The sequence below is a fragment of the Mytilus galloprovincialis genome, chromosome 13 (assembly GCF_965363235.1).
Source record: "Mytilus galloprovincialis chromosome 13, xbMytGall1.hap1.1, whole genome shotgun sequence".
Taxonomy (NCBI): Eukaryota; Metazoa; Mollusca; class Bivalvia; order Mytilida; family Mytilidae; genus Mytilus; species Mytilus galloprovincialis.
In genome coordinates, this window is record NC_134850.1 from 55,994,174 (window position 1) to 56,008,465 (window position 14,292).

Here is a 14,292-nt window from a genome sequence, read left to right on the forward strand (position 1 = left end):
CACGCAAAAGAGGATTGGTAATGACAATAATCTAACCCTAAGATATCACTAAATTCTTCACATCCATCAATCATGTAAAAAAATTCTATACCCTGAAACTTGACCGAATAAATCTGAACTCAAATTTGTAATATTGAACAGAAGGGTCAGATTTGATACATTAAGCATGATGAACTGAGCTGTTGTTATGCATTATTGTTGAAACAATAATTGGAAAAAAGCGTGTACGTCATATTTCTCTATGGTTGATTGAACTTTATGCTTTTCAATAAAAATGACACATTTCAGAGATGCTAATGCTTCTGATGAAATTATTCTGTTTAATGACTAAAGCATAATTCACACATTCAGGATTTAGGACGTGGCAAAACTTTGATTATTGTTTTGTGATTCGTGACTAGAAATTCAAACTTTTTAAAGTGTAATCATTCGTTTAATGAAGGCAACAATCAAAAAATGTTAAGGAAGTGTCTTGAGTTAGTCTTTTCCAGCCGAAGTCTTCCCAATTAGTCCATTTTCAATTTGATTATGATATAATGATTTGTTTCTGTTTCAGTTAAAAGGCCTACATGATCTGCCTTGAAAGGATTCCAATCCTTCGAAATACGATTCAACAAAGATCAGACAGTGAACCGACACATTCGGCACAATCTGGACGCAATATGGATTCAATCGACAAGAAAGTGCTACTAAATCCACAGCATGTCCGTTCTATAAAACACCGTCAAGACACCATTCACGACAAACCATGACATTGTTACGAATTTTATCCAATACAGTAAATTCTGTAATATAAAACTCAATTGTGATTCGACTGAATAAAATCGGTTGTTTTTCCCGAATGTAACAGATTTAACTGTGAGGCGTGCTTTTCGGATTCCTCCGGACTATTTCCGATTTCGGAAACATTATATACTACTTCGTCCAGTCAATGATAATACACTTTGTCTACTTGATTCTTTTTCAAGAGATGTAGATGTAATTTATTTGTATTCATGAATATATAAAAGATATTTAAAATATAAACCAACGACACAAACATTTGTGCATAATCTGCACTGATGATTTACATAGCCTTTTGTGACATTGTACGTTTATAAAAGAGACGTATACGAGATCAAATAGGAAAAGCGGGTTGCTCACAAATCAAGTTGTTTTTAGCTCTTCATATATAAATTTTGTTGTCCCGTTTACAGATAATTCATATTTACTTTCTTATAGATAAAGACAGTTTGTGTAAAAATATAATAGACTTTAGTGTTTAACTTATTTTCTGATTTAAAACATATCAGAAAAGTAACGTTTTATGATACTTTTTATATTACAAATAGGAATAAAAACGAGTGCCAATGAGACAACTCTCTATCCCAGTCACAATGTGAAAACGTAAACACTAATAGGTCAAAAGTACATCTTAAACACGAAATTTTGGTTAACATCTGACCGGAAGCTATAAGGGGGTCACAAAAGAGTGTTATACGGTTTAAACAGGAAAAAGAATATATTGAAATTTGGTAGCGAGATTAATTTTGAAAACATGAAAACCATTCATGTTCATATCATATTGAATTGAACACAAATGTAGACAAAATTAAGGAATAGCATAAAAAAAAATACTCCTAATCAACAACTTCTTTCTGCTTGGGGTAATAGTGCCGTTCTTGTGAGAAAATAGTCGGATAACCATTCTGGTAAATTCCATAGAATTCTGAAGATATATTTAGCATCATTACCCACCAAGTATCGGTAATTAGGGTATTTTGAAGTTAAAGCGTGTACATAAGCATCTACAACCAAATGTGTGTGTGGTGATTCTAAAGTTGTAATTGTTTTTCTGATGATATCTTTCCCTGAAAAAAATAAATGATACGGTTAATATTTGTATTTTCATAAAAAAAAAGCGGGATTTGAACCCTCTGTTGCTGTATTATCGTGGCAACCCCGCCTTTATTGTACATAGCTACATAAACAACTCGACCCAGTAGGGTTTATAATAACTATAGTTTTCGCTAGTCGAGTAATCGTTATGGCTTTTCTCTTCGGCTTTTTCCAGGGTTACAATATAGTACATGTTGTATAGTGGCAAGTAGATGACCTTGCAGGTCAGTTGATATTTGCTTTTTCTCTACAGTCTCGAGCTATATATAAATATATCACATTTTTGCTTTAGCTTATTCGTATAAATATATGATAAGGTATTCTATGTAGGCCATTATTAGTTTCCAATGATATTTGAGAAAATAACAATGTAATAAATTTAAAACAAAATTTCCCTCTCGGGTTTTCCCTTCAATACGTTCTATTCTCGCTTACAGGAGCTCGAGTTATAGGTTCAATAATTTACCACTAAAAACCGTTTGTTTTTTATTATTTATGTGTTGTTCCAAATAAAATCCAATTCTTAACTGGACTCTTGAAATTATTAGTACGTTTTCTGCGGTATCCTTACTGCCTACAGCCAATTAAAACACATCCTTTTATATTGCCAGACATATTTGACAACAGAAACCACAAAATATCTGTTATTTTATTTTTGCTTAACGAAAATAAAAGAACAACAATTTATACATAAAGGAGGGTTTCTTGTAAAATAAGTTTACAAAACATATTTATAAAGGTTTATAACTGAAAAAGAACACAAAACAATATTAACTTACATTCATCTACATAAACTTGACCGTAATACTGATTCAATTTTGATGGTATGTCACTAAAGGATCCATCAACAGCCGTACTGAGACGTTCTACATCAGTCAAATTTGTCTGGAAAAATCCGGGTTCTAAAATATGAACTGTTACTCCTCTTTTGTATAGCTCACGTCTGTAGAAAAGAAAAAGCATTAAAGCAAATAAATATTGATTAAATTCTAAAACTGGTATAATTTAAATAAAACGTTCTAAATACAAATCAACTATGAGACTTAAAGACTAGAAAAATAAAGGAATAGTAAGACTACCGCAAAATGAAAATTGACTGGGAGAACATTATTTATATATATAAGTTTGCAAGCTTGTACCTATGAGACTGACTTCATACATGAGCTTCATGGGAGAAAAAAAGAAAAATAATCATCATCCATTAACTTCACTAAATCCGATATTATAATTATGATGTTCTCTCACTAAATAATTCAAAGGTGATTATGTTGAACGCATCTATCTCATCAAACTTGAGATAAAGGATGCAACAGACACAGTTGATTCTGTCTCATATCTAGAAATTTTTAATGAGGGTCGGGTGCCACATGTTGAGCACGATCTGTTCACCATTCCGGATTTTAGCGAGTTCGTGTTGCACAGTCTTTAATTTTCAATATTATGTTTTGATTTCCTTTTTTACCATGGCGTTGTCAGCTTATTTGTGAATTGTGGTTATAATGTCCCTTTGTTATCTTTCGCATATCTTTCGTAATTGTCTTTGAACTAGCTTTCAGTAACAGAAAGTACTCTTGTATTGGTGCTTTATTTCAATTGTTCTAAAATTAGTTTATTTTGTGCCTCATACCGATTTATTACCAGTGATCTTTACAGTTTGCTCTTATATTGTGCTGTGTGTTACTACGGTCACTGGTTATGAGAAGGGTTCAGCACTCACTAAAATCTTTCAACCAACCAAATTCTGGAGGCGCCGTTGGTTGCCGTTGGTTCATGTCCGTCATATTTGTTTTTCTTAAATTGATTTGCTATCAATTAGGCTGTTACTCTCTCGTAGAATTATTTCATATTTTTCATAATTTGACTTTTTAAAGCGGACTAACGGTATGGGTTTTTCATAGTTAAAGGCCTACAGTGACACAGAATTGCATAATTATATCTGCGTCATCTAAACTCTGGTAGGGATAGTTGTATCATTGGCAATTATACAACAACAAAAAAGAACTGAGGTGTTAATGCCAAATTTAAGTCGTGTTGTTGAAAGTATGTACAATGTATAGAAATAAGAAACCAGAACGGTCTTAATTAAAAAGGAAACAATTATTTCATGTCTTTAATTTACAAATTTGGACCAAGATTGTTTATATGAATAATCCATCGAGTATACTTAAAAGTTTGAAGACAAATCTCGTGCTACTTTCATGAATATCGACTCCTAGGAGTCGATATTAAGAATTGAACGATGGACACTTAGGGCGTGAATTTTTCTTGCTACCTGATTGGAAGATATTACGAAACGTGAATAATCAAAATTTATTGATTGGTTAGAACAATCCAAACCTAGTAAATGTCCTTCAATCCCGTAGAGTATCAGATTTGTCGTCTCTTTTTTAGCAATTATATTTTACACAGGTAACTTTTATCTATAAATAGACGAATCTTCTGGAGTAAACAACAACGTTAAACGATACTACTTCATAACGTGTGACCTCACGTGTGTGGTAAAATTTGTTGATTGATGCACGTGGCTATTCTAGTAAATGAATTAATCTACAAAGCGAGAGCACTTTCCATTTTCATCAGCTAAGAGTCGAATATAGCACTTTTTGAAAGGCTATCGCTTGTTTTACTGAGTACTTCAACTTTTTCACTAATGCAAATATCATACGTGTGAATATGAGAGAGAGACGAAATTCGAATTTTACCGATCGATGCAAAACTAGTTAGGACCATTCTAAGACCATCTTAAGACACCTGAATTGGTAGTCTGAAGTTGGGACAATTAACTAGAATTTTCTTAAGTTGCGACATGTTTGATAAACCCCATTAAGACTAAGTTGGTCTTAGGACACATCCTAATCCTAAGAATGCTTCGATAAACAGGCCCCGGGTGTCACCTGAGAATGTCTGAGTATCCCTCAGCTGCGAACTTTGACACTATATATGTAGGATTAGCAGCAGCTATTCGTCCCATCATGCTGGTAATGTTAACTATACGTCCCTTTTCTTTTATAAGTAGAGGCAGAAATATTCTTGAGGTCTCCACTATTCCTAACACATTGATTTCAAAAACTGCTTGATAATATTTCCTTGTTAACCATTCTACCGGACCTAGGTTTCCCGTGATTCCTGCATTGTTCACAACACCCCATAAACCTACAAACAATAAATGTAAATTTTAAATTAATGGATATTTTGAATAAATAAACAAATTTTCTAACTACTTGTACTGTGAATGCATTTTCTGCAACGCTTCTCGAATTTTGTACTGTTTGTTATACAAAAGATAGAAATACCAGATAACAATTGTGATACACAGAATTTTAGAATGACATCAACGAAAACTATAACTCTGCTGCAATAGATGCAAATTTTGACTATTTTAAAATGTCTCTTCATTGATTGAGGCCAGAATATTTAAAAATCCAAAGCTAAATACATCGTTGAAAAGCTAATAAAACAAGAGGTTTTCAAGAGCTGAATCGCTCACCTGTTATTTTTTGTTCAATAATTATTTTTGCTTTTCAATATAATATATTAATGAGTGGCATAAAAATGCCTTTTAAATGTTCTTTGTATCTGTCATATATATACTTAAAAAGCAAATAAATGCATTTTACCAATATGTTCCATGTTAGCCATAGTGTCTATGTTTCTTGAAGTACAAAGAAATAAAATACAAAATTTATACTAGATTCATTTGAGAAGATTTGTAAAGGTAAAAAAAAATAAACAATTTGTGTAAAATTGTCCTTAAAGGACAATAACTCCTTAAGGGGTCAATTAACAATTTTGGTCATTAAACTTTTTTGTAGATCTTACTTTACTGAACATTTTTGCTGTTTACAATTTATCTATATCTTCAATAATATTCGAGATAATAACCGAAAACTGCAAAATTTCCTTAAAATAACCAATTTAGTGCCAGCAACCCAACAATGGATTGTTCGGTCTAACTGAAAATTTCAGGGCTGATAGAAATTTACCTTTTAACATTTTAAGATTTGTTCTGAATGCATTAGTTTCTGAGATATAAGCCAAAAACTGCATTTAACCTCTTTGTTTTATTTTTGGCCATGGTGGCCATGTTTGTTGACGGATCGAAAATTCGGATACAATTCATAAACTAGATTCCTAAAGGAACATTCATTTAAAGTTTAAAGGTATTTGGCCCAATAGTTTCAGAGAAGAAGATTTTTAAATGATAGCAACTGAATGAACAAATTGTGTAAAATTGTATCGTCATTCAACTTTTTTGTAGATCTTACTTAATTTGCTGTACATCATTGCTGTTTACAGTTTATATATATCTATAATAATATTCAAGATAATAACAAAAAACTTTAAAATTTCCGTGAAACTACCAATGTAGTGCCAACCAACCCAACAATGGGTTGTTCGATTCTTCTTAAAAATTCAGGGCTGATAAATCTTCACCAATTGCACAATTTTACCATATGTCAGATTTGCTCTGAAAGCTTTAGTTTTTTTTAGATATAAGCCAAAAACTGCATTTGACTCCTATGTTATATTTTTAGCCATGGCGGCCATGTTTGTTGATGGATCAAAACTTCGGATATAACTTATAAACTAGATACCCTAAGGAACATGTAGTTAAAGTTTGAATGAATTTGGCCCAGTAGTTTCAGAGGAGAAGATTTTTAAAATTGTTTACGATGACAGACGACGGACGCCAAGTGATGGCATAAGCTCACATGGGGCACTTTGGGCCCCGGTGAGATAATAAAAAGAGCATAAAGTATAGCAACGTGCGGACAAGAATACATTTTGAGTTCACTTTGTTTTCTTATCGTACAGTGATTAACTCGTAGAGTATTCCCTGCAATATTGCACTTTTTGAGTGAGTAACTATTTTTTTTAAATAAAAAAGGAGCAGTTCAACTAACAATTACAGTCAGTAGAAGTACAAAGTACTAAACTAAACACTAACTTTATTAATTTCCAAAAATAAAACGTTAAGATCCGTACCTGTGGTATCACATGTAATCAAGGGTGTATATTTCCAATGCGGTCGCCGCCAACACTTTAAGTTAAATGTACATATAAGATTAATTACAATGCAATACATAATGATAATACATGCAGTACATTTAAAAACTGTAATAACTCCTTGATGAGGCGTGTTATTAGAATGCATAACATATTAGATCCTGTTCAGATATATCAAGAACCTGTTTTGTTAACAAATCAATTCTGATTTTTCAGCGTTTTTCCACAGTATTCCATGTCTTTTGTGACAAAGTGAGAAATTTTCATTCAAAATATTTGTTAATTTGGCAATGCATTTTCAATGTGTAGTGCATCACAATGTTAAGCTTTATGCAATATGGAATAGTACACTTACCTGTATCTGAAGGCAATGATGACTTGACTGTATTAAATGCATCTTCAATACTCTCAGTCTCAGAAACATCAATTCGAATTGTTTTTACTTTTTCAGAAGTGTCAAGTGTTAATTTTTCTTCACCATCCTGTGTTAAACAACCCGCAAACACATTGAATCCAAGGCCATCTAGTCTTTTTGTCAGCATGTTCCCAAACCCAGAGTCACATCCTGTTATAAACACATATCGGCTACCGTAATTGTCGATAGTGTTCTTATGGCGGAACCATCGATATGTCAACCAGAGGATAACGAGGGGTAATACTATTATCATAGAAAACATTAATTTACCTGAAACGAAATAAACATTTTACCTACATATGTAGACAGCTCTGGCTTTTTGTTATAGGCTCAAAACACTGTTATATACATGTTGGGGATTTATTTTAACAATGCAAGTATTTATCCCCAAATTTTTATTAAACCGTTGTACTTGTTTGGCTTTATAGATATTTTGATTTGCGCGTCACTGATAAGTCTTATGTAGACGAAACGCGCGTCTGGCGTACTAAATTATAATCCTGGTACCTTTGATAACTATTCCGCTGATGCTATAAACTTGTTCAAATTGTTTTTAACTGCTTGGTTTTCCAATGGTCACAATCTCCGAAAAGACATTTGGGAAACATAGAAATCAAAGTCTAGGTTTTCCAAATCTTATTTTTAGATATTTGATTTTGTTTTTGTAATATTTTTACAATTTTATGACTCCAGAGTATCAAGAGTCTATCTTTCTTTTAAACAGCGGCTTTTTAAATTGTTTTGTTTTTATATATGAAAAAATGTAAACATCTTTTGAAAATGTATCATGTATACTTTATTTGGCCACTTAAAAATAGTGATGTTTTATAATGTCACTATATATATAACGATGATGCAACCATAATTAGTTTGATATCATGCATTTACTCGAACTCCGAAACAGCGGTTACATCCTCTTTACTACGCTATGTTGCTTTAAAATTTAGTTAAGCGAATCAACGTCACCACTGTTTCGGAGTTTGGTATTTAATAAGCTTTACCATGCCTAAAAAGGTCAAAGATCCCCAATTTAAATTATTGAAATCAATTTAATGGCACAATCAAATGTTATTATAACACCAATCAGACTAATGTCTTCATATGCTTACCTAATGCATAAATTGTAAGTTTATTTATTTAAGTATACGTGAATATGATACTTTTAAATATAACATGTCTAGAGTATTTCAATTTACACTGCGTGTACACTAAAGTGCAATCTTGTATACCATTTGATCTTTTTTAGCGAACATTTATGTTTGTTGTTTTTTCAAATTTTCATGTTTTTATCTTAGATAAAGAAATATAAGAAATAAAATACTTTTTAAAATTAGTTAAACATTTTGTAATTTTATTTTTATAACTTATAAATGTATATATTTTTATATTAAGATGTACGATGTCTATTTTATTCATTATTCAATGGGCTAATAATTGGTGTATTAAAAACAGACATATAATTGACAATTTGAATATTAAACAGCTATGAATATTATAAGTATAAATTAAATTTTACCTTACCTTTAAAAGTTTACAGAATAAAGGTGTTTCGTGGGAAGAGGGTGTTAACTGTATGAAGCGTCATAAGTGACATCACATCAAATAAATATGTGACAAAAATATCGACTTACATCGTAACAACTAATTGGTGGGTGTACAATATCAAATAAGGTAACTAAGTGGATTTCCACACCCAGAGAAAAATTTAAGCATCTATTATCAATTATAGATGACGTACATGGACTTCGACAACGAGCAAAACCCATACCGTATGACAAGCAATAAAAGGCCTCGACCTGACCAAATAGTATATTTAAAAAAAAAAATTTTTTTGTAAAATTCAGTTGTCCCTCTTTCACTGCTAACAGGAATGGCGTTTACTGCATATCTGGAAATGTAAACTATGCGAGGAGGTGGTTAGTTTCAATTGCGTCCACTAAAAACTCCTTTTGTGCATTTACTTAAATTATTATGGTGTAGCGTATCAGAATTGATATTGCAAAAACCTTAAAAGGAATTATAACTGATGAAAATATGGAAGAGAATTTACCTTTTTAAACTTCCCTTTGGTGCTTTTATTTCCCAATTACCATATCGAATAGGAAGTCATTTCAACAGATATTGAAACTTGCAACCCCCGCCACCAACCTTGCAGAAGGTTGAATTTGAAAACAAAACTGAAAGGTGTTTCATTACGATTAAACTCCTATCAAAAATTACTTTGATTTCTAAACTCTTTTTTTCATTGAAAATAAGTCGATACAAAATGTCAATGCATCTACTTGATAATAAGTGTTTCAGTTTCCACATCAATTCAAAACATTGACATGTACTTATCTAATATCAGCTTGACTGTAAATTAAAAATACACGAATCAAAACTGTTAAGAGACAAATCTAATTGTAAAGAAAAATCGTAAACTGATTCCTCTCTGCTAAAAAAGTTCACAAAATCTTAGGTGGAAAGCTGGAAAACAAAGTAGGTATTTAATATGCCCGACTTTTTCCAGAGAAAGGAAAAGCTTTATAAACAATGTCTTTATTTCAGATTTCATTAATTTTTTTCATAATGTCGGTTAAATGCTCAGCGGATGTATCTATTTGTTTTTGTACCAATACAAACTCTTTATATTTTATTCATTGGTATTCAATTGTTATATATCAGTTCATTGTACTATTCTTATTGTGTATATCTGTGAAACTAATTTGTTACGATATCTATATGATTGCTAATGTATTATTGGTAATTGAACATTGGTACTACGAATGCCTCAATGAATTACTCTGTTTAATGAATTTTTAAACTATGCTTGATTTACTGGTATTGTGTGAATATAAACGCTAATCTTTATAATTAACTGATACAAACAGGCAATTGATATTCCATCAGTTTACTACTTTCTGTCGATTTTTCATCATAGATAGATATGTTCTAGGACAGAATAATCAGAACGTGTTAAGGGGAAAGACTGGCAAAAACTGTTCTATATATAACAGTATCTGTTAAAAAAGCTGCTCTACATGTGTCTGGAGAACATATCGAGAGACGTTAATTGATGTGATCTGATGTTATTGGTCAGTTCTCCTGACAAATCTCTATGGGACGTTTTGCATATCGTATCGAACACTGCAATATATAAGCAGAAACTGTAAACAGCAAGAATCACCAGTGACGTAGCCAGGGTTGAAATGATGTGGATGTTTCGCCGAGAGGAGCGAGACGAACAATATTTTGGACCTTTTTATGCAGAATTTTTTTTTTATTTAAGCACATGTACTCCCCCAGAATCCGACACTAGTTAGATTTTTGTTTAAATTCAAAATACCCACGGGCACCAGTTCATATATTTTTATTGTTAACCAAATTTTATTGTTTCCTCGAAACTATCATCATTCAATTCATAAACATTTGATGTAAAGTTTTCGAACCAAATCTCATATTTGACATACAATGTATCAAAAACGGACCCCATTACAGCGGCGCTTCTGTATAATTTAGGAACTTCGGAATATAGGACTGAAGTGCTTTCTCTTCCCAGGAATTTGAGTCTACAACCTTGGGTTTTTGATTTTTGATTACTGAGCTAAACGCGTTGCAGGAGACATAAAAATACCGGACATCCGATCGCCGGTCTTGTTACATTGTAGCACTCTCATGTGTACAATTCTTGTCAGATTAAGTGAAACTCATACATAAGCAGTGTCTTTGACAATTTGGAAAATAAGTTGTAATCAAATATTTTAACCAGTTATGATCCTTTGAAATATAAATTGTAATGAAAATCCCATTTCATTTCCTGTGATGCATTTATTTCTCTTAAGATATTGAAAATAAAAAAAGATAAAGAAAAAAAGTGATTCTCTTTTTCCTTGCCCTTTGATAGATAAAATATGACATGTAATTCTGCATGGCGGGGAATATTGGATCGTTGTTCTTTACTGATTGAAAATAAAATTAGTATTTGAACCCAGATAGAAACGGGGATTCATAAGCCTAGGACTTATCACGATCTATTACAAATTGATTTTTTTATCGCGGCGTTTACCATATCGCAAGAAACGATATCAGGATATGGTGTTTTAGTTGTCAGTTGCTATAGTCAAAAGAGAAGCCATCTCTCCACTAGGTTCAATTTCAGATGAAACATGTCCACAGGTCTGCGCATCAGTCCTCTTCGCTTGCCTTAGCCGATGACCTTTTTTACGAACAAATGTTAACTTGAAACACTATATTCCGATTCAACTATCTTGTTTACATAAACTAAATTATCCTAAATGACTGGACGTTATCCCCATATCCTCAGCCTTGTTACATTTGGACACTTCCGAGTTAAACTATTTTTTTTTGTTTGTCAAAATGATGTGGATGCTTGAGCATCTGAGCATACATACAAGCTACGCCACTGATCACGGTCACAATCTACAATCCTAGTGTAATTGACGATGACGGATGACTGTTTAAAGTGCAGCGGTGATTAAGTTAAAGGAACATTCAGGACGAGAACATATAAAAATATTTTGAATGTAGACCCAGCTTTGAAATAAGCCGACCTAATTCTGTGAGGGGTTATTTAACGTGCTAGCTCATTAGATAACAAAACGTAGGAAGATATGTTACCTGCCTAGACAAACTATTGTAACCACAGGTCGACCGGTCTTTGCTCTTACCCCTGAATGACGCATGCGTTGCTAAGAAGAAGCAAATACATCTTTTTAATTTGACACGGACGGGGATCGAACCCACGATCTTCCGCCGTCTATACAACCACACTATCACGAGATAACCGATGAGATTTTAGTGCAATTGAACCCATCAATTAATTTGGTACATGAATCATTGTACTTGCATTTGTATTGAGACCATTTGTTAATGTTTTTTTCCCTACATTATCTTAAAATCTGTAATAGATAAACTTTTTAAGAAAATTAAGAAAATGCTTACAAAGGCGGTCATTAATACAATATCAACAAATTGGCAATATAACCAAAGCCGCTGTAGTTATTAATAATTTCTTATTATCAATTATAGTGTTTGTCTTTAACATGTTACTGTTATAGATAGACAGAAACAAGGGCAGCTTTATTGTCAGCAATATATAATTATCAACTAAACTAACCAATTGAACTGAAACCATCAATTGATTCCTTTTGGCGTTAATGCTCTTAAATGATGGGTCTTTGACATTTGCTTTCTTCTTTCAACCTATAATCAACAGTCAGACATTGTAAACTTGAATAATACAATAAGGCACATGACTGAAACAGTTATTTGACTGTTTATTTGAATTATTCGACTTAAATGTTTTTGTAGTGTTTTTTTAAGCAATAATGAATGCAGAAAACATATAGTTAGCAAAATATAAAAAAAACAAAAAAAAAAAAGACAAAACAAAAAATTGAGATCTTCCAAACTTTTCAGAAGTACTAATTACAATATACTTAATCGAATGTTTCGAAGGGCCGTTTGACAAATAAATGGACAATGTTATGTTGAAAAGTTTGAACATTATTTATTTCTTACGATTTTTGTGTAAAAATATGTGATCCTTTTGTTGAATAAAAAAAGTAAGTGATTTTAATCTGACCTGAGTGTACTTGACTCGACACAATGTATATTTTTAAAGTTGTTAAATCAATTCTATAGTAATTGGATTGCTAAAAAGGATGAAAATAAATAACAAGATGGCATGTTTTTGTCAGATAAACAATCAATAATCTTTGTCGCATGTTCTTATTAGCCTCTAAGTCATTTCTACGTCTGAATATTTCTTTTTTTATCAATCTTTACTGTTTTCGATACAGACCAGATACCATTAAATTATTTTGATTTAAGTATATATCTCCAATTTTACAAACGTTTCCCATGAAACCATAAATGTTGGTTGCGTCAAACCTAAAAAATATTGTAAATGGTTTAAAAAGTATTCAAAGGTACCAAGACTAAAATTAAGTATGCCAGACGCGCGTTTCGTCTACATAAGACTCGTCAGTGACGCTAATACCAAAATGGTTATAAAGCCAAACAAGTACACAGTTGAAGAACATTGATTCCGAAAAAGTTGTGATAAATACAGCTAAGATAATCTGTGCTTGGCGTAAGAAAATCCTTAGTTTTGTAATTAGGAAATTAATAAAAATGACCACATAATTGATATTCATATCAACTCCGAAGTGCTGACAACTGGGCTGAAACGTCCACCAGCAGTGACATCGACCCAATGTGTAAAATTTAGATGAAAACAAAAATATTTTGCTTACCTTGTATCTATTGGTATCTATTTGAACACAGATTCTACATTTGTATTTTTAAAAACTTTCGGTTTAAATTGCACAATATATTTCGATGTGTAATGAATAATTTAAAGAAGAACAGTTTTAGTAGAGTGTTTGTTCCTTATGATATAATTCAATTGCAGGTACATTGTAAGATGAAATGAATGCGTAGATAAATACTTTTGAATAAAATAAAATAGAAAATAACATCAAAAGTAGATTGCATGCTATGTTGTACTCAGACTTGGGTCACGCCATTCAGTTTGAATAAATAAACGACCACGATAATGTATAACATATTAAATTCTTTTATAACCAAGTGGAGGGTTGTATTTCGTGTAACGTAATTTGTTGTAGTAAAGATACATTTGTTTATTACTTTGCATAATAAAATGAGAATCAGCAATAATGTAATAAATTTAAACGTTAAGATCAATATCACGAATCGGTCATGTGTACAATTTATTACTAGTCTTGAGCAGCTTCAATCTCTCAAATTGATTCACTTGATGAGATCATGCGGCAAATTACGGGAGTGGTGTGCAAAACAGGATATGTCGATGCTCAAACTGCAGTCAATTACATTAAAATTATATATACTAAATTGTTCTGATATATTAATAGTCAGGGGTGGTATTCTAATGACATTCACGATGAGCTAGAAAAAGAACTCTGCTTATTCGAACTGATAAAACCAAAGACGACATTTTTGTGTGGGAT

At 32.0% G+C, this 14,292-nt stretch overlaps 1 protein-coding gene across 2 annotated transcripts; it reads right to left on the reverse strand.

The window, feature by feature from the left end:
- Window positions 1–943: 943 nt before the first annotated feature.
- Window positions 944–13,720, reverse strand: LOC143057873 (17-beta-hydroxysteroid dehydrogenase type 6-like). 2 transcript variants are annotated; one of them, XM_076231325.1, is made up of 5 exons: window positions 13,558–13,720; window positions 7,241–7,570; window positions 4,773–5,031; window positions 2,658–2,821; window positions 944–1,850 (listed from the first exon to the last, which is right to left on the reverse strand). In XM_076231325.1, the coding sequence occupies exons 2-5, from the start codon at window positions 7,560–7,562 to the stop codon at window positions 1,624–1,626; spliced, it is 972 nt and encodes a 323-aa protein (XP_076087440.1). In that variant the 5' UTR covers window positions 7,563–7,570; window positions 13,558–13,720; the 3' UTR covers window positions 944–1,623. The 2 variants fall into 2 exon arrangements, with proteins under 2 accessions (XP_076087440.1, XP_076087441.1); XM_076231326.1 differs by lacking the exon at window positions 13,558–13,720 and adding an exon at window positions 8,822–8,871.
- Between the last annotated feature and the right edge of the window lie 572 nt (window positions 13,721–14,292).

Coding starts and splice junctions, on each gene's coding strand:
- LOC143057873 (XM_076231325.1), bottom strand. CDS start 7,562: ATGTTTTCTATGATAATAGTATTACCCCTCGTTATCCTCTGGTTGACA. Junction 5,032..7,240: donor ATCATTGCCTTCAGATACAG/GTAAGTGTACTA, acceptor TATTGTTTGTAG/GTTTATGGGGTGTTGTGAAC. Junction 1,851..2,657: donor TCAAGTTTATGTAGATGAAT/GTAAGTTAATAT, acceptor TATTTTTTTCAG/GGAAAGATATCATCAGAAAA.